We start from the raw sequence: 22304 nt of genomic DNA on the forward strand, positions 1-22304 counted from the left end.
TGGCTCCTCCTCTCTTTCCTCCTCTTTCCCCTCTCCCCTGCCTGAACCCTGAGAATCTTCCCAGCCAGGTCTGGATCCTCCTTTCCAGTGGGGTCTCAGTTTTCCCTCACCAGCGGCTGCCCTGCCACTCTGCTTCCTCCCACTCCCCCACCCCAGCTTCACCTCCTGTGGGCTGACTTTTCGGTTCAGCCTCTTGGGAGCCTACTTCCCCCACCCACTGTTTTTCTTATCTGTGCAGTTGACTCTGACGTCCTGCCCTCAGGACCTCCAGTCTGCAGCCTGACTCCCGAATAGATGGGGCTTCTGAAGACAAGGCTATGTCTTTTCCTCACCTCAGGTACCCCACATCCCTCTGACTTTCCAGTACCTCAAATGAGTAGGGTGGATGGTAGGGGGAGAGGGCAGTTTGAGCTCTAGTAGGCTCTGCTGATTGCTTCCCATTAGCCACCTCTCCCCTCCTGGAGTCCTGAGAAGTACTGGGAGATGCCTGAGCCAAAGGGAAGACTTGGGATTCCCCACACTGTCCACCAAGGCCACTGGCCCAGGACCGAGTGCCCCAAGATATAGTCTGGAAAAGGAGGGCAGAGGGGCAGCTTTCAGAAGGCCTGGGTCCCTCACTTCGGATGCCGTGGAGCAAGTCTCTTCCCCTTTGTGAGCAGAAAGGTGAAGTGACCTGCGTACGTTGACATCTATCAAAAACCCTAACCAGAGTACAAACAAGACCGGCTTCACTTATTGCCTCACTGGCTCCTGGGGGTTGGGGGTGGGTGATTCTGGACATGAGCTTAACACAGATGAGGCTCCAGCAACCCTGGAACCCTGTGGATTGGAAGGGTTCCACGAAAGCCTTTGGCAGGGGTGGAGGTGAGGGGTGTCCTTGCTGATGATACTCAGCCCCCTTCTATCCCAGACTGAGGCATCCAGAAGAGCGGACAATGCAGGAGGGAGTCATTGAGAGAATTAAGTGAGGGATGAATGAAAAGGGGACCTCATATCTCTTGAGCACCTACTGTATGCAGAGTGCTTTGCATATGTCACCTCCTTTGATCCAAATGGGTTTCCCTGGCGGCTCAGATGGTAAAGAATCTGCCTGCAATGCAGGAGACAGCGGTTCAATCCCTGGGTCAGGAAGATCCCCTGGAGAAGGGAATGGCTACCCACCCCAGTATCCTTGTCTGGAGAATTCTATGGACAGAAGAGCCTGGTGGGCTAACAGTCCCTGGGATCACAGAGAGTTGGACATGACTGAGTGGCTAACATTGATCCAAATTAACGCTGAGGAGTCAGTAATGTGACTGCCATTTTACAGATGTGAAGACTGAGGCTAGGACAAGTGAAGTCACCCGCCTGAGGTAAAAGAGCAAGAAAGTGACAAAGCCAGAGTTTGAACCCAGTTCCACGTGATTCAGGGGCCCAGGTCCCTCTCTGGAACCTCTTAGTGAGGCAGGTGGAGGGAGCCCCTCCCTAGCCCCCCTCAGAGGCACAGCCCCCACCCTCTCCTCTTGGGTCCCAAATGGTTTGGAAAATCCTGATGGGAGCAGATGGTGGGGACAGATGGAGGGAAAAGCATCTCAAGGGCTGAATTACACAAACAAACATTGATAAAGTGATTAAAACCTCAAGCCACCCCTTTCCAAAGGGCCCTGCCCACCCCAGTCTGGAGCACGGTAGACCTCAAGGTGGGAGCCTGGGGGGGCAGGTGGTCTCTGGATACCTTGCATCTCAGCCCATCTGATCTCAGCTTCTGCCTGCCCGCCTCACTGCCGGGGACCACCCCCGGACCAGAGCCCAGGGTGGCAGAGCTGCCAGGAGCACAGCCCGGGAGGGGGATGGGGTGGGCCTGGCTGTTCCCAGGGAGCTGGGTGAGCTGGGCTGAGAGGAACAGAAAGCAGAGAGGGTGGGGTGATGGGGAAGTCCTGCAACGCAGACCTGAAGTCAGTGGTGGGCGCAGGGGATTGTGGCGGGGTAGGAGGCTCTTGAGCCAGCCTCACTTTACAGGTAGGGCTCAGTTCCCATGGAGCAGGGCCAAACCTTATCCCACCACCCACCCCCACGGTGGAGCGGGGCAAGGCCCTTCACCTCTGGCAGATTTTTTTTAATTAATTTATTTATTTTAATTGGAGGATAATTACTTTACAATACTGTGGGTTTTGCCATACATCACATGAATCTGCCACGGGTCTGACGGGTTTCTTCATCTGTAAGATGGAAACAATAATATTAGCCCTTCCCTGGAAGGGGCCTATGAGGATTGAATGAGACGGAGCCTGTAAAGTTCAGGGCACTGAGCCTGACACAGGCGGCCTCCAGGCTGCTAACAGGGCCTCCCCGCTGACAGATGATCAGGAAGGCTGGGGCTGGTTGTAGACGGTCCCTCCCCAGAGCAGCAGGCAGAGCCCCTGAGGCTGCCGGCTTCTGAAACAGAGGCTCCTCATGGATAAGGCTGATCTCTCTACCAAGCCCAAAATCCAGGACCCCCAGGGAAAGGGAAGGGGCTGCGTCTCTGCTGGGCCCTCACTATGAAGGGACATACAAGGGACATACCCTAACTATGAAGGAGGGCAATAGACCCAGGCTCAGATCTTGAAGTGGCCCCTTCCCAGCCTTGATAAGTTGAACAAAAACAACTCTTCTGACCCTCTGGCTCCTTTTTTGTAAAACCTGCATTTCCAGCTGCTTTCTGGACTTGCTCCCAGAAACCCATAGACACACCTCAGACTCAAGCCAGCCAGTATCCAGTTCATCACCTCCCACCCCAGCCTGCCCTGTGCCTGGGTCCCCCTCCATCACCACACCAGGACCCCTTCCTGCTCTTAACTCCCACACCTGATTCCTTCCCAAGTCAGCCTGTCTACTAGGGACATCTCTCAGACCTGCCCTCCTCTCTCCTTGCCACCTCCTCTGCCCAACACCCTCGTCAGATTGGCCCTGTACGCTGGCTCTGGCTCTCTTACACTTCGTGCCTTCGGTTTCTCTAAATCTAATCCCGTTCCTCTCTGTTTAATAATCTTCCATGGCTTCCCACCGCCCACCAGAGTAGGTGGACATTTCAGGCCGAGACCCCTGTCTTGGCTCTTCTTCTTCACCTTCCTTTTACAGCTCCCCACCAGCCAGCTCCTCCTCTACCAGACGGTCAGGATCGCCCTAACACCTAGAAAAGGGATCTAGAGCCAAGGCAGGGGAAAAGGGGCTCCCTGACCCCCATATCCTGCATGTGAGTTTAACCTAGTTAGAGGTGGAGTTAGAGGCGAAGCAGTGACCTTGGGGTCAGGCCCCAGCCAACACTTGCCTGCACAATAATCCCTCTGCTGGTGTAAGCACCTCTTAGGTGGAAAGCCTTCCAGCTCTGCCAAGGAGGGACGGTGCCTTACCCGAGGTCACCTCTCCAGGTGCACCCTTTTGTCCCCTCCCCAAGTCATAAGTGACCCCTTCTGCAACAGCTTTCCTGACAGAGAAGCACTCAGATCTTTCTCAGGCATTTTCATTTCTGGCAGGTTTGCCCCTCCCGGTCCATCTCTGACTATCTGAAAATTGTTCCTGGGTTCACAGCAAATGGAATGTCACTCTTGAAAGTGGAACGAAGGGCAGGAGGCTGAGTGTCCACTTGTGACTTCAGAAGCAATTCTGCCTGGATGTATTAAAACCTGCAGATAGGACACTTGAGATTTGAGTTAAAATTAGAGTCAAGATTTTTAAAAGATGGTTCTTCCACTGGGACCTGCCTTCCAGAAGCCTTCTGGCAGCCCAGCTCTGCCCCAGGGGTTGCCTAAGCTGAAAGCTGCACCCAATACTCATGGCCAGTGACTCTCCTTCTGGGGGTCATGGGGACAGCAGACCTGACCCCACCCCTGGCCAGCGGTGTCTTCCTGGAGCCCCAGTTCCACTTCTGGGAACAGCCTCCATCCCAGAGTTGCTGGGAGGAGCCCACGAGACCCTGGGAGGGTTGTATACATGAAGGAGGCTGCTCTGTGGCATCCAGGGCTCTGCGGTGTACATTCATACAGCCCAGGGCCCCCAGCAAGAGAAAAGGTAACATCCCAGCTCAAGGCTTCTGCTGGCATGTGTGATTATTCCTATTTTATGGAAGAGGAAACAAAAAGACCACGTTCCCTGCCTGAGCCTGGGCACAGGGGTAGAGCCACATCCAGGATGGGACTCAGCTCTGTTTCCTGAGCTCTTTCCAGAAGGCTGGGATGCTGTGGGGGACTGGAATGCTGTGGAGAAGTGAGAGCTTCTAGAGGGTTCAAAAGAATGCAGAGTCCCAGAAGCCAACCAGCCCCCGGAGGCTGAGGTTGCCAAATCCCAAGGGCATCATGCTTTGGCTCTGTCTTTCTGGGAAGACAGGGTCAGCTCTCATTTCTGGTATCTTAGGCTCTTCCCGAGGCTGGGGATTGCCTCTTTGTTTCCATGGTAACAGCTCACAGAGGGGCCTCCCGAATCAGTGCAGGGGTACTGTACGGGTGCCCGCAGGTACGCATGTGCCCTGGGAACCCCTGGGATGGAGAGCCTGATGCACATGCATGCATACCCATGCACATCCTTGCATATGCTTGCACACCCAGTGCACGTGTGTGCATGCCCACACCCCCTGCACATTAAGTTACACGAACCATGTGCCCGCTAGCCGAGAAGTGGGTCAGGACACCACCCTGCCAGACATGATCCACTCTCACGGCCACCCTGACCCACTCAGGCTCAGGGAGGGACTTGGAGAAATGAAGCATTTCCACTTTGTAATGATATTTCGGGAAGATCCCTTGGATCAGGAAATGGCAACCCACTCTAGTAATCTTGCCTGGAGAATTCCATGGACAGCAGAGCCTGGCAGGCTACAGTCCATGGGGCTGCAAAGAGTCAGGCATGACTGAGCAACTTTCACTCACTTACACTATTTACTATGCGCCCAGTACTGCGTTTTCCTTTTCACATGTAACAGCTCCTATACTCCCCACAGCACCACTCTGAGAGGTGCCTGGTGAGAAAACAGGCTCAGAACAGGAAAGTGATTTGCCTGAGGTCACACAGTAGCCAAGATTTAGCCCAGGACTATTTGGCTCCTGCTCTCACCACCAGATCCCTTGGTGCCAGACCCAAGAGCACTCACACTGGGACCCACAAACACAGATGGGGTGCCTGGCAGCAGGTGGGACCGGAGCTGAGGCCTCCCACCTGGGATGCCAGGCTTCCTGAACTTACAGCTCTGAATTCCCGTTCCAGCCTCCAGCCATGGAGTGAAGGGAGGCCCAAAGGATGGCAAGGACTTGCCTTCTACTGATTTCTCCCAGTCAGTAGAAAAGAATACTGAACAGCCAGAGCAAGACCCACCGGGAATCTCCTGCTGGCAAAGCCACCTGGGTTCACTTGTCGGCTCCCTGCCCTTCCTGAGGAGGCAAGAATCCAGCTGCCAGCGTCCTGGTTCCCCAACCTCTTGAGCCTCTCAGGCAGAACTTGGGGAAACAAGGGGGCCTGAGGCCAGAGGCTAAGCCAGCCGGGTCATCCTGATAGGGAGCTGGCAGGTGAGCTGTCTTCCAGGAGCCAGCTTTCAGCAAAACGATGATGTGACCGTGAGAACAGGCTGCTGGGGAGGGAGTGAGCTCCCTGTCACTGGAGGCATCCCAGGTTGATAGGCACCGGATGCTCCCTGGTTAGGAAATTCAGGGACAGCATCATTCTCATCGTCACTGTCGTCATAGCACCAATGACTGGATACCCTTTGTGTCAGTCACTTTAAGGTACAGTAAGACTGCCACCACTGTTAATAAAAATAGCAGCTCCTGTGTATTCAGCCCTTATGTGGTTGATCATCACTGAATCCTGTGAGGCAGGCACTATTATTAGGCCCATTTACAAAGGAGGAAACTGAGGTTCCTCTGAGAGGTACGACAGCAAGGTTCAGGTTCTGCTTGGCTGGAGTCTGCGAGCTGGCCTCTTGGCACCCGGGCAGAGGAGCAAAGCAGGAGGCAGGGCGGCCTTCCCAGCTGGGGCTCTGGGTCCCCAGAGCTATTCCTATTCTGGGCCAGCACTGGCTTCCCTGTGGCCCTGGCTGGCACCCTCTGCTGGCCATGCCCTACTTCTGCAGAGTCGCTTTTTTTTTTTTTCCAGGCTGAGGGAGACCCTGAGATGTGGGAGGTGAGTGGGCTCTTGAACCTAGATCCTCACTTTAGATGGTGATACCTGAGGTCACCCAGCCAGTCAGGGGGCTGAGAGCTATCTTATTCTCAGGCTCTCACCCTTCCACCCCTCCCTGACGGGGAAGGAGTTTTATTCCTGCAGCCTTTGCTTCCCACCCCCTGCCACATCTGGAACCCCTAAAACAGAGCCTCCAGCCCCACTAGTCCTCGGGGATTTCAGTGACTGTGGCTTGTAAGCTGAGAATCTGTCTCCAAAGGCAAATCTGGGATCCAGGGTTTGAGGTAATTTAAGGCACGAAGATGATACTGACTGGCTGTGTGACGCTGGGCAAGATTCTCAACCTCTCTGAGCACTGTCAGATGGGAGTCAGTTCCTTTGTGGACTCTGAAGAATTGAAGAAATCTTTTTAAAAGAAGAGGTCTCTTTTACCCAATTCGAAGGCCTTCACTCAGACTTCTCCTCCAACTCCTCCCTTTTCCCCCTTGTCCCTCCCCACTCAACCCAGTCTTCCCTCTTCTTTATCTCTTCTCCCCACCCCCCACTATCTCTTCCACTGTTCTGCGGTGTGGATATTACCTTTCTTTTCAAGAGGAGGCATTTGAGGCTCAGAGCGGCAGAGTAACTGGCCCAGCAACACCCAGCCAGATGTTTCGGCTTAGAATCCAGACTTTGACAAGCTGCCCCCTGTCCCGTTCCCTCTCCATCTCCTCTCTCCTCACTCATCAGATCGCATCCATCAGCTTCTCCTACAAGGAGTGTCCCCAAATCCTCCATCAGCTCCTCTCCTTGTCCCTTGCCAAGACCCATCTGAGACCCATCATGATGGCTTGGCGACTGCAACAGCTTCCCTGCTTCCTCACAGGGCAGTGACTGTATGATGGTGGACTTCAGGATCATTTCCTACGTGGGTGAGCTGGTCACACAATTTTAAAAGCAGTAAGTGGGGCTTATGAAGAACTCCCAGGAGTGGGTGATTGGTGGAAGCCCCGGGACCTACCTCTCCGGAGCCTTGAGCAGGACCCACAGCTGAAAGAACAATGATAATTAAGGTAAACCTCCCGGGGGCCACCGAGGAAGATGGTTTCAGACGCACACATGAGCTTCTGCTCCATCCCAGCGTGACCATGAGGAACACTGTCTTGGTCCTGCCTTCTAGGATTTACAACCCAACCAGAGACAAGCCCTGCTATGCCTGCTGTCGGCATGCCTCGTGCCTTCCTCATGCAGGGACCCGGAGGGAAGCATCACTCTCCTATCTTAAAGGACAGGCTCAGGTTAAATACCCCCTTAAATACCCCCTGAAAGCTACAGAGTTAGCCAGGGGCCCAGCCAGGATGAAGACTCAGAGCTCCAACATCAAAGCTTGCTGCCGTACCCACTACTGCATGTGTGTGTGTGTGTGTGTGTGTGTGTGTGTGTGCGCGCGTGCGCGCGTGCGCGCACACGCTTAGTCACTATGTCTGACTCTTTACGAACTTTTGGACTGTTGTCTGCCAGGCTCCTCTATCTGTGGGATTTCCCAGGCAATCATGCTAGAGTGGGTTGCCATGCCCTCCTCCAGGGGATCTTCCTGACTCAGGGATCAGACTCGCGTCTCCTGTGTCTCCTACATTGCAGGGGAATTCTTTACCCGCTGAGCCATCAGGGAAGTCCAACCACTACATGGCCTCATCCAAATCTAAGGCAAAGCAGTACCAGACGATTTAAAAATCACCATCCCACGGTGATTTGGTCCTCGCACCGTCTGTCAGGCAGAGACCTGAATGTTCAGCAGGGCGAGGACCTGTCCGTCACATGAGAAAGTAACACTTTAAAAATGTCAATCAGATCACATCACATTTCTTCTAGAAGCTTTCCACTGCAGGCAGGATAAATCTAAGCTCTGTTCCACACCCCTGGTCCCTGTGCTACTGCTTCTAGCCACCTGCATGTCCTCCTTCCTCCTCACGAAGCCCCAGTCCCGTTGGCTTCTGTGAGTTTTCTGATGGTGCCAAACCTGTCATGTCTGTTGTACCTGCCTGCTTTTTCCTTCTTAGCTCAGATGTCACAGTCTCAGACCACACTTTGCAACATTTCCCCACCCATTTTCCCACTCTAAATCATGTTCCCCCATTTTTGCTACAGCCGTGTGAGTCTCTGAAGGTATTTTAGTTAGTCACTGGTATTGTCGTTCAGTCGCCAAGTCGTGTCCGACTCTTTGCGACCCCAAGGACTGCAGCACGCCAGGCTTCCCTGTCCATCATCAACTCCTGGAGCTTGCTCAAACTCATGACCATCGAGTTGGTGATGCCATCCAACCATCTCATCCTCTGTCGTCCCCTTCTCCTCCTGCCTTCAATCTTTCCCAGCATCAGGGTCTTTTCCATTGAGTCGGTTTGTCAATCAGGTGGTCAAAGTATTGGAGCTTCAGCTTCAGTATCAGTCCTTCCAATGAATATTCAGGGTTGATTTTCTTAAGGATTGACTGGTTTGATCTCCTTGCTGAGAGTCTAAAAGACTCTTAAGTCATTATCTCACTTGTTTATTGCCTGTCTCTCCCACTGGAACATGAGATTCATGGGGGCAGGGATGTTGTCATCCCCTTCACAGCTGTGTCCTCAGGACCTAGCAAGGAACCTGGCACTTAATAGGTGCACAATATATGCTTGTTGAATGCAGAAAGCCCTCCCCAGTCCCGACTTCTCTTGCAAGCTCAGAGCAGTCTTTCACACCAATCCTGTTTTTCCTGCTCCCACTGTCACAGCCCAGAGCTTATAGCGACCCCTCCCTGCTGCCCTACTCTGCCTCCGTGTTTCCCCTCCACGTGTTTCCCCTCCACATAGACGCTATGGCCTCAGGGCCAATGTTTCCTTTTTCCCCTCTGCCTCTTTCCCCTCATTTGACTAATTCCCACCTGACTGTCAGTACTAATTAAGATGCCCTCCCTGCTTTCCTTTTAAGTTTTATTTGTTTTTGGCTTTGCTGTGAGGCTGTGGGATCTTAGTTTCCCAACTGGGGATCGAACCCATACCTCTTGTGATGGAAGCACTGAGTCCTAACCACTGGACCACCAGGGAATTCCATCCTTTTACGTTAGTACTCTCTCCTGGCTCCTATAGATCTGTGGTCCCTCTTGGTCCAGAAGGCAGTCCTTTGTCTTTTAAGAGTGTCTGTCTCTTTAAGGAGTTCCTCAAGAACTTGGACCAATCTGGTTCATCATGATGTCTTTGGCACCCAGCCCCAGGCTGTCCTGGTGCAAACATTCAAGAAACATTAAGCTGGGTTGGCCTCATCATTGCTGCGATGGGGACTTTGGGAGATTAGACAGGCCAGACCATTGTCTCCCAGCTGTATGACCCATGGCAAGCTACCTCCTCTCTTTAAGACTCAGTTTCTACATCCGTAAATGAGTATAACATTCCCAACGTCTCAGGGTGGTGAGGACTCAGGAGAAGCTTCTAGAGTGTGTGTAATGCACGGGCACATAGAAACTGTTGGGTCAGTGGGGGGTCCCTTTCCCAGTATGGTCTTGGCATACTTAGCTTAGCAACTGCCTCTGTGAGCAACCAGCCTCCTCAAGCCCTCTAGGGAACGAAAATGTATATTCGCTGGTGGGACCTGGGCCCAGGACCCTTGAGGAGCCCCCAGAGCTGAAGGAAGGATATAGGCAGACCAGATCAAGCCCTGAACTGGAAGCCACATCACTGAATTTGAGCCATGGCTCCATAATTTACTGGCTGTGCAACCCAGAGTGAGTCCTCACACCTCTCTGAGCCTCAATTTCCTGATCTGGAACAGCAGCTAATAACACTTATCAGTCTAAGACTCAAAGTAACATGGACAGCCTTTCTGCCTCTGCAGCCACCATGGTGCCTGTGAAAAAGCTTGTGGTGAAGGTGGGCAAGAAAAAAAGAAGCAGGTCCTGAAGTTTCCTCTTGACTGTACCCATCCTGAGAAGACGGACTCATGGATGCTGCCAGTTTTGAGCAGTTACTTCAAGAGACAAAGTGAAAGGAAAAACTGGGAATCTTGGGGAAGGGTCAGTGACAATCAAAAGAAGAGTAAGCAAAATTACTGCAACTTCTGTGGTGCCTTTTTCCAAAGGTATTTGAAATATCTCACCAAAAAAATATTTGAAGAAGAATAATCCATGTGATTGGTTGCATGGAGTTGCTAACAGCAAAGAAAGTTACCAATTGAACTACTTCCAGATTAACCAAGATGAAGAAAAGGAGGAAGAGGAGGATGAAAACTCAGTTATCTTGGGGGGAGGGGCTTTCTTGGTGGCTCAGTGGTAAAGAATCCACCTTCCAATGCAGGGGATATGAGTTCAACCCCTGGTCCCAGAAGGTCTCACATGCCTCGGAGCAACTACTGAAGCCCACGCACCTAGAGCCCATGCTCCAAAAGCAGCCCATGCAACAAAAGAAGGCACCTCAATGAGAAGTCCACGCAGCAACCAGAGAGTAGCCCCCACGCACCACATCTAGAGAAAAGCCCACGCAGCAACAAAGACCCAGCACAGCCATAAATAAATAGATACAATTTTAAAGCCCTCCAAACTCAGTTATCTGGAATATTTTGTATGGGTTCTTGAATAAAACTCAGGAACCAAAATAAATAAATAAGATGGACAAAAAGCCAAGTTCTGGGTAGGTGCTTGATTACCCTCAAAGCAATCTCCTGTCCTTCTCCTAATTCTTCCTGTGATTTGAAGTGTGTGTACCCATGAGGCACCCTAGACAGGGCCATGACCATTCTAGGTGGCAAAGAGGAGACTTTCCATCCTAAATGTCTGCAGCCTGGGTTAGGCACTGGAACGCTGGAGAACTCGACACTCAGGAAGATCCAAGTGCTCATGACCTCACCAGGTGTGCCAATGTGTAAGTGATCAGTCAGCCCCCCAGGAGGTTTCTGTGGAGTCCTCCTCCAAATGGAGATCTGTGCAGTTTTGGGGGACAGAGGTACACCCCTCTCCCCCTCCCACCCACATCCCCATTCATGCATTCATTCATTCTTCCACTGCTGTATTTCCAGAATGTTGCACAGAGCCTGGGACATAAGTCTCAATAAATAAATGATAGAAGAACAAGTTTTTACATGCAACACACCCTTATTGATTGTCTGCTGCTCTTAGCCCTGTGCTAAGAGATAGTGTATGGTGCACATAAAGGAACTAGCCCTGACAGCTCTCTCCCAAGATCACCCAGGGGGCTTCTAAATCCTCCCAACTCTTCCCACCCCAGACCCAGCTTCCACTGGTTGCCACGCTTCAGGCATCAGGACTTTCCCCAGAACTGAGGTAATGCCCAAGCACCCCACGCATCATGGAACCCGGGAAGGCAGCATGCCCGCAGCCACAATTCTTCAAATCCTGTCTTTCATGCCCGGTCCATCCTCCAGCCACGCTTCCCCGTCTTCTCAAACCCTCAAACACAGCCATCTCCCGCCTCCCAATGCCCTACATCTACCTGGGGTTATACCCGACGCGGCCAGCAGGTGGCGCGGAGACTCCCTTTTCCCCTTCGCTGGACTGGACTCCGGACCCCACCAGGACCCCGTCCCTCCCTCCTCTTGTCCCCAGCAGGGACAGGCGTGGACTCTGTGACCTCTAACTGACCCCTCTCCTTCCTGCTGGCTCCTGCGATGAGGCCTGAGGAGACTCCAGTTGCTCCTGCAGGCCCCGGGTTTTCTTTTCCTGCCTGGTGGGTGAGGAGGGTCCCTAAGGGGCCAAGCTGCAGCTGGTGGGGCGGGGCTGGGCGGGGTTGGGCTGAAAGCAGCTGCCAGGGAGAGAGAAAGAGAAAGAAGAAAGGGGAGAGAGAGAAAAAAGAGAGAGAAGAGGGAAAGGAGAGGAAGGGCGAGGCGCTCTGGTTCCCGGCTCCTATCCCAAACAGGTGGAGATCCCAGCTGAAGCTCACCCCAGGATAAGGTATGTAGTTGAGTAAACAGAGGGGCGGGGGTGTCAGCTAGCCAAGCAGAGCAGGCCTGGGGGTACTGAGGGGCTGGTGCTCAGCCAGAACCCTTGAGCTCCCTCCCATCTCAGCCCTTCCAAGGTGACCAAATAGAGACTTGGGGGCAGTACAGGGAGTTGTAGGATGGGCATTAGGAGATGAGGGCTCTATTGCTGCTCTGGACTTGGCTCTGTGAATCTGCACCAAGCTCTTCTCCTCTCTGAACCTCAGGTTCAGAGAGACAGAGGCAGGGGGAATCCTGAATGTGTTGTGGGATAACTTTGCAAGATGTCCCCTTTTCAAAAAGAATTAGGTCTTCCAGGGGCTTCTGAAGACCAGAAGGCTTTTAAGACCCAAAGGGATGCTCATGGTGGGATTTCAAACAATGGGGGAGGGGGCTCATTGAGAGAGAAGGGTGGTCCCTCCCTGTCAGGGGCCCTAAGGCCCTGGTCTGTTCTTCGCTACTCAGCCTTGTTTCTCTGACTGGGACTCAGCGTGAAGAGTGACACAGGGTGGGGGGTGGGGGGGCTTTCCCAGGAGTCTGGTGCTCCAGAGATGCTCTCATTATTAGGGAGAGGGTGGTGGGTGCAGCGTGAGGGCGTTTCTCTGCCACTCCAAGATCAGAAGAGTGGATGAGACCGAAGGATGTGTGGGCCGAGGCAGGCAGTGGTAGGCATATGGATGTCCCCAGGGTGATGATGGAGGGGTACTCAAGCCCTTTCTGAACTGTGGCTGCCCTTTAGAGTCATTAGCTCATTCACTGCATTCAACCAGGGCCTGAAGGGCGGGGGTCGGGGGTTGCTGGAACAACTCCTCCCTCATCCCTGCTGTTGAGAAGAGATTGTTCCAGATTGTTCTCTCTCTGGGGAGAAGCTGGCGCAGGCAGTTCTAGGATCTCAGGGATCCCAAGTGGGGAGACAGTCCAGTCAGGCACAGGATGGGGAGTCAGATGGGCCTGTATTCCCATCCTGGCTCTGCTGTGGATCCTTGGGCAAGTCCAAGCTGCTGGCTCCTGTGCAAAATGGGGATAGCAGAGCGGGCCCTGACAGGGCCGCAGGCCCTCTCGTGCATCTGGCACCTCGGGGATGCTCACTGTGGAGAGAAAAACGGAGGCCCAAGAAGGGGAAGGACTGGCCTGGGGTCTCAGGCCCTGGCCCTCACTCTCCCTCTTCCCAGCCTCAGGGTAAACACTGAGCACCCTAGCACCTACTGAGCACTCTATAGAGTCACCCACATCCCTACTGGGATTGCTCCCCGCTGCTCCCTCCTGCCCCAGTCTGCAAAGCCTGCTTGTTCTGGGGCAGGGGCAGACTGAGGGTGGGGACCCCCAGGCGAGGGGGCACAGAGGAGAGTCTCCGTGGCACTCGCCCTCCCTCTCCCCGCCGACAAAGGGCAGCGGTGGCGGCCGGGTCAGGGCTGCGCGCGGCGGGCACAGGCGCTGCGAGGCCGGGGCTCACTCAGCACGGCGGGGCGCCTAGAGCCCGGCTCGGGCTCGGGCACGGGCACAGGCGAGAGGGTGGGAGCGCCAGCTGGCGCAGCCGCGCGGGCCGGGTCGGGGCCCTCGGGGTGGGGGTGGCTGGGGGGCGCCCTCCGGCCCTCACCCCGCCCCCGCGCCTCTCCCCGCAGCGGGGGCGCCCCGCCCCCCTGGGCGCCCGACGTGGACGCGGTCGCCGCCGCCGCCGCCGCCGCCGTGCGGGAGTCGCTGTCCGCGAAGCCGACATGCAGGCGGCGCGGGGCGGCGCGGGGCGGCCGGACCGGGCGGGCGGCGGGCCGGAGCGCCAGCGCGAGCGGCCGCCGGGCGCCGGAGCCGCGTCCGCCTGCGCCGCCCCGGGCCGGCCGGCCGGAGCCGCCGCCATGCACCCCGGCCCGCCCCGCGCCGCGCTCCGCCTGTGGCTGGGCTGCGTCTGCCTCGCGCTGGTGCAGGCGGGTAAGGGGGCCCCGGGCGGGGGCGCGGGTGGGCGTCCTCCGGTCCCTTCCGGGCTCCCTGGGGACCCCGTGTCTGGCCCGCTCACTGATCCCCCTTTGCCGCACCTCCAGCCCCTTTCCTGCCTACTTGACCCCCGACCCGACCTCCAGCTCTCAAACCCCCTCCCGCCACCCCTGGCCCTGGGATCTAGGGTCTTGGGATCCCCAGCCCCCTCCTCTGTTGCCCTGACCCCAGGCCTTTCCTTCAGGAGCCCTGGCTCCTTTCTGTGGCCCAGGGAGCAGCTGAGGACACGGTCCCCGCACCTCAGGCCTCTCTCCCTGTCCCCAAAGCCTTGCAGGCCAACTCTGCAGGTCGGAGTGGCCTGGGTCCTGCGGGGGAGAGTGGGGAGAGGATTGGCACCCTAGGGCACCGGGAGGTGGGGGGGTGGACCCCGAGCCTGGAGGCTGGTTGCCCCCTGGGGCCTGGCCTCCCGGGCACTCTGCCTCTCCTGATGCCCTGTGCCAGTCCCTTCTGGCTGCTGCCGCCTTGCTAGTATCCCTTCCTGCCCCCCTCCCTGGCCCAGTGCTGTCTCCCTGCTCCTGCCCTGTGTCTGTCCCCCGTCCCCCCTTGCCTCTTCTGGGGTGCAGTGTCTGCTGCCCCTGTCTGTGTATCTCTGTCTCTCTTGGACTCCACGTCTGGCTTTGTGTCCCCAGGCCCCATGCCTACGGGGCAAGGGGGGCGGCTCTAGGCTTAGGTCTTCTTCCCCTTTCAGCGCCTGCCCCTGGGGGATACAGAAGCTTCAGTGATTCTGCTGCCCCTCTCTTGGAAGGTTCTTGCTTCTCTAACCCCCACCATCCCCCTCACTCTCATTTCCTCTGGTCCTCTTTGTTCTGTCCCCACTTCCAAAAGGCCCTACCCTGTTCCCTTGACTCTCCTGTAGGGGCTCTGCTCTCAGTGACCCCGTCTTCCTCTGCTGCCTCCCCACCTGCTTCCTGGGGTTGGCAGGGTCTGGAGAAGGCCCTTCCCTGGGCTTCTCCTGCCTGGCCCTCCACAATCCTGGGGCTTCCTCTCTCAAGCCTCAGTCCCATCCCAGGGCTCGCCCAGCTAGACTCTTCTCGACCTCTGGGTCTTTCTCCTTCCCTCAAGGTCACTCACTTGACAGTGCTGTTTGTAGCAAGAGCCCTGGACTGGGAGGCCTTCTAACCGCTTTCACCAGACTCACCTTCAGCTCCTGCAACCCCGGCCACCTATGTGTCCTCCGTGCCTGTCCTCCACCCCACTCCCCACCTCCCACTGACCCTCCATGAGCCCTGGCCCTGGCCCAGGCTCATCAATTTTAGTTGGACTCTAGTGGGGCCAGTTGTGGCCAGCACGGGCCTCTGCCCTGGATTCAAGGAGCCTGGGGCTTCTCAGGCCTGGCTCTTCAGCCCCTAAGAAACTGAGACCACCCCGGGTGCCAGTCCCACCAGAGGCCTGGATTTCTTCCTTGTCACCACATAGCCACCTCAGGTTCGCCTTTCATACTTATGAGACGGTGGATCTGCACCTCACAGCAGGGGTGCTCAGACTCAGATGCCTCCCCACCCCCAGACAGCCCCTCGGCCCCAGTGAACGTCACCGTCAGGCACCTCAAGGCCAACTCTGCGGTGGTAAGCTGGGATGTCTTGGAGGACGAGGTTGTCATCGGATTTGCCATCTCTCAGCAGGTAACCCTCAAGGGGCCCTGGGAGGGAAGAACACATCCAGATACAAGTGATGGTTGGGAGAGGAGGGAAGCAGAAAGACAGAGGAACAAGGAGCAAGAGAGATGGGCAGAAAGCTGCATAGGGGGCTGGGAAAAGAGGCCCCAGAAGGGAAATCTATGGTTGGAACCTAGGAATTAGGGGCAGGATTTTGATCGTAAACAGACGTGAGTTTAGGACCTGGTTCCAGTCCATGGGGTCGCAAAGAGTTGGACACGACTGAGCAACTAACACACCAGTTCTCTTGGGTTTCCCTCGTGGCTGAGTGGTAAACAATCCACCTGCCAGTGCAGGCGACTCGGGTTCCATCCCTGGGTCAGGAGAACCCCTGGAGAAGGAAATGGCAACCCACTCCAGTATTCTTGTCTGGGAAATCCCATGGACAGAGGAGCCTGGCGGGCCACAGTCCATGGGGTCACAAAGAGCTGGGCATGATTTAGTAACTAAACAAAACAACCACCACCACCAGTTCTCTCAAGATATATGTCCTTGGACAGCTTTTGAAACCTCTCTGAGCCTATCTCCTGGCCTGTAAAATGGAGAGGTGGATACCTACCTGCAGAGGTGATGGGATGCTTGAGTCAGATTGTGGCTGTAGGGGGTTTAGCATGGTAGCCAGGGTGAAGCCTCATCACTGCTGGAGAGGTGGGCAGATGTGGCATGGTGGCCTGGGCACTGAAACCTGGGGCCCGGCTTTGCTCTCGGCAGAAGAAGGACGTGCGGATGCTGCGCTTCATCCAGGAGGTGAACACCACCACCCGCTCGTGCGCGCTCTGGGACCTGGAGGAGGACACGGAGTACATCGTGCACGTGCAGGCCATATCCATCCAGGGTCAGAGTCCCGCCAGCGAGCCCGTGCTCTTCAAGACGCCGCGCGAGGCTGAGAAGATGGCCTCGAAGAACAAAGGCAGGCCCAGGCCACCATCAGCACGGGATGGGGTGTGGGGAGGGGTGGTCCAGACTGGAAGGGTGCATGGCTGACAGAAAGCACAAAACCCGCCCCCCATCCCTCCTCAGGGCCCTGCCACCTAGTCAGACAGCCCCCTGAGAGAGGGAGGTCCACTCAGGTCCCCCAAACAATGGGACTCAAACTCGCAGCTTTAAGTCCAGTTACTGCCCCCTAAGTAGCCATCAGTATGTTCTCGAATCTCTTTTTGGGCACAAGTAGAAATAAGCCCTGATGCCGGGAGAGATTGAAGGCAGGAGGAGAAGGGGACAACAGAGGATGAGGTGGTTGGATGGCATCACCGACTCAATGGCATGAGTTTGAGTAAACTCTGGGGAGTTGGTGATGGACAGGGAGCCTGGTGTGCTGCAGTCCATGGAGTTGCAAAGAATCAGACACGACTGAGCGACTGAACTGAGAAATAGCACTTAAATTGGGGCTTGGCCCTCGATGGGTGGCTGTTGGAGGGGCAGGGAGTCCCAGACCTAGTGACCTAGCATCTCTATCCACGCAGATGAGGTGACCATGAAGGAGATGGGGAGGAACCAACAGCTGCGGACGGGCGAGGTGCTGATCATCGTCGTGGTCCTGTTCATGTGGGCCGGTGAGTCGGGCCCCGAGCTCCCCTTCACTTCACCTGGTGGGAGGGGGAAATGGGGGACCCTGACCAGACCCTTTTCTCATGGAAATGAAGGACGAGGGGCTTAGAGACAGTGAGAGAGGAGGATTTAGGAACCTAAGTTCTGCTCTGGTGGGCCAGATCTGATCCTTTCTGTAACTCACCCCTCACCAAAAAAAAAAAAAAAAACAATTCAGTAGCTGCCTGGGTGGGGTTGGCCAAAAGGTTCATTTGGTTTTTCCCAGAACGTTATATAGAAAACCCCGAACGAACTTTTTGGCCAACCCAATAGGATTCTGTGAGTGCTTGTCCTCCCTCGCCCTCAAAGCAGCCATGGCTACAGCAGCTTCTCCGTCCGAGCATCTCAGGCTTGGGCCCCCTCTTATCCCACTCATCTGTCTAGACACAGCTCTGAGACCGCCTGCATGAAGCCTCCCAATCCATGCATTAGAATGTTTCTCCTGCTTCCAGGCTCCCATGGCACACTGTGGTGCTCCTCTCTGAATGTAGCTCTTCCTAGCTAAGTTAGTTGGGCTCCTCCCTCTCTCTTTTCCCACTTGTCTGTGAGCTCCCTGAGGACAGAGACCCCTCAACCTAACCAGAATTTACTGAACAGCCACTCCATTCCAGAGAGAAGTGCTACAGCTGGGACCAAGAAGAGTCAGATGCTTGTAAGGATCTCAGCCTGGGCGATGCCAGGCCGATATTTAACTATAACTTGACGTGATGAGTGCGGTCAGAGCATCAGGCATGGGAGCAGAGGACAGGGACTTCATTCTGGGGCTTGGAGTAGAAATCAAGAAAAACCCAGAGAGGAGGTAAATGCGGATTGTGTTTTGAAGGATGAGTAGGAGTTCACCAAGCAGCCAAAAAAGAAACGGTGTTTGGGGCATAGCGTGTGTAAGAAATGAATTAAGCTCAGTCTGGCTCAGTGTAGCTGTGACCCTAGAGAAAAGGTAGAGAGTGAGAAGGAAAGGATGGTGAGGCTGTGGACTGAAGTCTTTTTGAAGGAATTAAATACCATGTCAAAGTTATATTAACATCCATGGTTGAGAGGGCATCCGTGGTCGTTGAGGCATATGGAAAAATATGTTCTATAGATGCAAAGAGAAGCAGACGCTTGAAAGAGAAAGGAAAAGCAAAGGATTGTACAAAAGGGGAGCTTTGCTTATGTGGCGTGCTATTAGACTTGGCACAGATAGTATTCACATAATTGAAACAATATAAAATAGTGAATTAACCCCAAATTGTGGTGTAATTCTGCTAGAATGATGGGGAAGGAAGTTGAGGGGGGTTGGTGGGCTTTGTCTCCCATGGAGGGGACATCAACAGATAATCTCTCAAACAGACCAAGAAGTAGCACTCTATTAGAGTTCCCTGGTTGCCTAATGGTTAGGATTCTGAGCTTTCACTGCTGTGACCTGGGTTCAGTCCCTGGTCAAGGAACTAAGATCCCGCAAGCCATGCCAAAAGAGAAAAATAAAAAGCACTGTAAATCAAGTATAGAGGTGAAAATAGGGAAGGCCTCTATGAGAGTTGGAAGTGGTTGCCTTAATATTACACTAATGGCCTTTCAAAAACTAAAAAAGTATTAGTTTAACAGCGTTAAACATTTAGGAGAGTGCAGGCCCCGGAGTGCACACCCCAGCTGGACCCTGTGACGGTGAGTGAGTTATCTGAGCTCTGCCTCAGGTCCTCCTTGGTAACCTGGGGAGGGTAATAACTGGTGCCCCCCGAGAGCTGTGAGGGCTCAGCGAGGTGGACTGTCAGGCCCTGGCACGTGCTAGATGGATGCTCTCATTGCTCTTTGCTCTAAAGGAAAGGGGAGCCCTCTGAGGTTTAGAAAAGGGAAGGGAGGAGACAGCCTCAGAAGGGTGTTGTGGGAAGGCCGGTGAGGTGAAGGGGTTTCGGGGCTAGGGACAGGTGGACATGGGAGCCAGAGGCAGCCTCCTGCAACGGAGCGGGTGAGAGGCCACCGCAGGAGAGCTCAGCCGGGTCTAGGGGGAATGAGGCGGAGGGGCAGGGACTGGGGCTCTGGCCTCTGACTCCTCCCCCTTGTCCCCTGCAGGTGTCATCGCCCTCTTCTGCCGCCAGTATGACATCATCAAGGACAACGAACCCAACAACAACAAGGAAAAAACCAAGAGTGCGTCAGAAACCAGCACACCAGAGCACCAAGGCGGGGGGCTTCTCCGTAGCAAGGTGAGGGCAAGGTCTGAACCCTGGGGCTGGCTCCCTGGTAGTCCCTGGGCTACCGAGGCGTCAGCTTGGGGCCTGGCGTGGCTGCCGCAGGACAGAGCCCAGCTTGGCCGCTGCCCGTGTGACCCAGGGCAAGCTGCAGATTGATTTTGGACCCTCTCCTTTTGCAGAGTGCCAGGGGCCAGGAGGGGTTTAACCAGAGTGCAGCAAATAGGGGGGGCAGAGTTCCTGGTTGACGCGGGATGACGAGAGTCGGGGTTCTGGGCTCCTTCTGCTCCTGCTCTGCTGTGTGACCTTGGGCAGGTGCTTCACCTCTTTGTACCTTCGTTTCCTCTCCTGTAAAACAGATATGAAAACCCTTTCAGTGCTTGCTCTGGGCAGCTCAGAAGGAAGACGTAGAGAATGGGAGAGAATCTCATGGTTCTGACGATGGTTGTCCAACAAACATCTGGCCCTCTCCACATTTCCTCCCCTCTCCGTCTCCTTACACCCTCTGGCTTCCTGTCCTCTCTCTCGGCTTCTATCTGGCACTTTCCTGAAGCCTCTTACTAACCCCCATCTCCAGAGGCACCTCAGCAATGTCAGTGGCTGAGGCTATGCTCAAGAGGCAGATCTGCAGGAGGTGAGAGAACCGGCCGGCGGGGCGGCTCTGCTGGGGCCCGTCCTGGCCATTCAGCTCAGTGAGGCCGGAGGCTGGGCGTGAGAAGGCAGAGACCAGGCACCCAGGCGGGGCTCCTGCTTGCCTTCCACCTGAGACAAGAGCCTGGCTTTTAGGCTGCAACCCTGCTGCTCCCTTCCTTCTGGCGTCTTCTCCCTGTTTCCAAACCTTGCAAGAACTCTGTTCAATTCAGCCCTGGCCGCTTCTCTCATTTCTTCCCTCCCAGTTTCCAAACAAGCCCTCGGTGAACATCATCGAAGCGTGACTGCCTGTCTGCAGGAAGAATGATTTTATTTTTCTTCTCTGCTGGTCCCTGGGTCCATGGTCTCAGGGAGAGAGGGGGCTGCCGAGGTTGGAGATGGGGAGGCCCCGCTAGCTGCAGTCTCCCTCTGGACTCCCATCCTGGTCTGATGACGAAGGCTAAACTACAGACCCCAACTCTGCAAAAAATAAAACAAGCCACCAAACTAAAAGGCCTGGCCCCATTCTGGAAAAGGCAAAGCTGCATGAGACACAGCCTTCTTTCTGCCTCCTCGCCTCTCCTGGACTGGCCTCCTCTCTGAGAAAATGCACAAAGCTCCTGGGAGCTGACACGCACCTGGACTGACAGAAGCTGTGTCTTTCAGGGAAGCTGTGGGGCTGCCTGCCGGGCAGAGTCCTGGCTGCCATCAAGCCTTCGCTGGATCCAGCCATCAAGGACTTGTTTGTGGTGCGATGCACAACTTTGCGAGTGTGTAAGATGTTTTCTGTTCTGTTTCTTTTGGAAAACACAATTGAAGGGCTTCACTCCAGAGGGCAGAGGGATTCCCCGACTAGTGGCCTGTATCTTCTACCTTCTTTGACCCTTGTTTTTGACTGTAAGATCATCAGTCTGGGGTCTGAAGAAGACAGAATGGGAAAGAGACCTTTGAAGGTATGGGCTCCATTTCTTTAGAAAAAAAATCTCTTGGAGTTGCAACAGTGCTGGCTTGCACAACTGAAAAGATACGTCCACATGGGATACCCTGGGGGCTGCTCATCACCCCCTCCGGGTTGGACTCTGCTGGAAGGCAGGCCCAAGCCATTCACCATGGACAGTCAGCAGTCCCAGCCTCTGGGGTCTCCATATCTTGCCATCTCATCCAGGGTTCTGTGAAAGCTCCCCAGGGTCCTCATGTCCTTCCCTAGAGCCTGAGTGGTGTGAGGTGATGGGTCCCTCCCTCCACTGCCTCTTTCTGGTTTAAAACACAAATGGTGCTTGCTAAGGGAGGGCAGAGCCTTCCCTGGGACTGACAAGTTACGGCTGCGGAGTGCCTGCGTGGGAAGAGACGGACCTCTGCGTCTTCCATCGGTGACTGAGGACGAGCGTGTGGGAGACCACGCTTGGCACAAGCCTGGCACACCATAGGCGCCCAGTGCATACCTGTGGAACTGAACGATAAGAGCAATGGCCCCCAAGCTAGAGAGCTGAAAGCCATTACCCCTGACCACCCCTTCCTTCCGGTCTACAAGAGCTCTCATGGCTGGGGCAGCCGCCCCTCTGCTTTGCCCAAGTGTGGAGCACAGGGAGGGAGGAGACACAGGGTAAAAGGCAGATGTCGACAACACTAAGGGCTTCCTCATGGGAGGGCATGAGGCTCTACTCATTGTCTTGTGACTTCCATCCCTGCTGAATGGGGCTGCAAGGCCAAGGCTCCTTAGGGCAGAGGTCCTTACCTCTGATCCAGTTAGAGCAATAACCACTTTTTAAATGTAAAATAAAAAGACAAATGAAAAGGCACATCCTCGTCTTCTGGTAAATGCCCAAATGTTGCCCTCTTTTTCTGGCAGTTGGCAGCAAGTCAGGATGTGTGGAGGAGGGAGGCAGTTCTCCGTTTTGGCCTGCAGCTTCTTTAGGGACAAGCCTGCCAGCCAAGCTGGAGTTGGAAGGGAAATCTCTAACAGATGGGGGTGCACGTGTAGGAGGAGAAAATAGCTGCTCTATCCTATGACTGAGCCCCTCCCCCCACCACCCCAACCGAGGTTGGGCTGCCTCATCACATAGGTATGCAGGCTGGAGCTCAGTTTTTAAAACAAAGGGTTTTCCCCTCTGGATGGGGTTGGTGCTTTCCCTGGCCAAAGGAATGCACACAGCCCTGCTTCTCCCAGCATGAGGGGGAAGTCAGGAAGAACTGCAGGAGCTGCTGGCTGCTG

General features: G+C 55.0%; 1 protein-coding gene and 1 pseudogene across 5 annotated transcripts; both read left to right on the plus strand.

Annotated features, from left to right (window-relative positions):
• The first annotated feature begins 9977 nt into the window (after positions 1–9977).
• Positions 9978–10756, plus strand: LOC113877063 (annotated as a pseudogene).
• A 1180-nt stretch (positions 10757–11936) lies between these two features.
• On the plus strand, positions 11937–21891 carry FNDC5 (fibronectin type III domain containing 5). Of its 5 annotated transcripts, none has more exons than XM_027516833.1 (6): positions 11937–12040; positions 15559–15674; positions 16419–16617; positions 17171–17260; positions 19344–19477; positions 20759–21891. In XM_027516833.1, the coding sequence occupies exons 3-6, from the start codon at positions 16434–16436 to the stop codon at positions 20972–20974; spliced, it is 624 nt and encodes a 207-aa protein (XP_027372634.1). In that variant the 5' UTR covers positions 11937–12040; positions 15559–15674; positions 16419–16433; the 3' UTR covers positions 20975–21891. The 5 variants fall into 5 exon arrangements, with proteins under 5 accessions (XP_027372634.1, XP_027372645.1, XP_027372616.1 ...); XM_027516844.1 differs by lacking the exon at positions 11937–12040 and adding an exon at positions 13842–13989 and having other exon boundaries at positions 19822–21891; XM_027516815.1 differs by lacking the exon at positions 11937–12040 and adding an exon at positions 13842–13989 and having other exon boundaries at positions 20359–21891.
• The last annotated feature ends 413 nt before the right edge of the window (positions 21892–22304 follow it).

The sequence above is a fragment of the Bos indicus x Bos taurus genome, chromosome 2 (assembly GCF_003369695.1).
Source record: "Bos indicus x Bos taurus breed Angus x Brahman F1 hybrid chromosome 2, Bos_hybrid_MaternalHap_v2.0, whole genome shotgun sequence".
In the NCBI taxonomy this organism is placed as follows: Eukaryota; Metazoa; Chordata; class Mammalia; order Artiodactyla; family Bovidae; genus Bos; species Bos indicus x Bos taurus.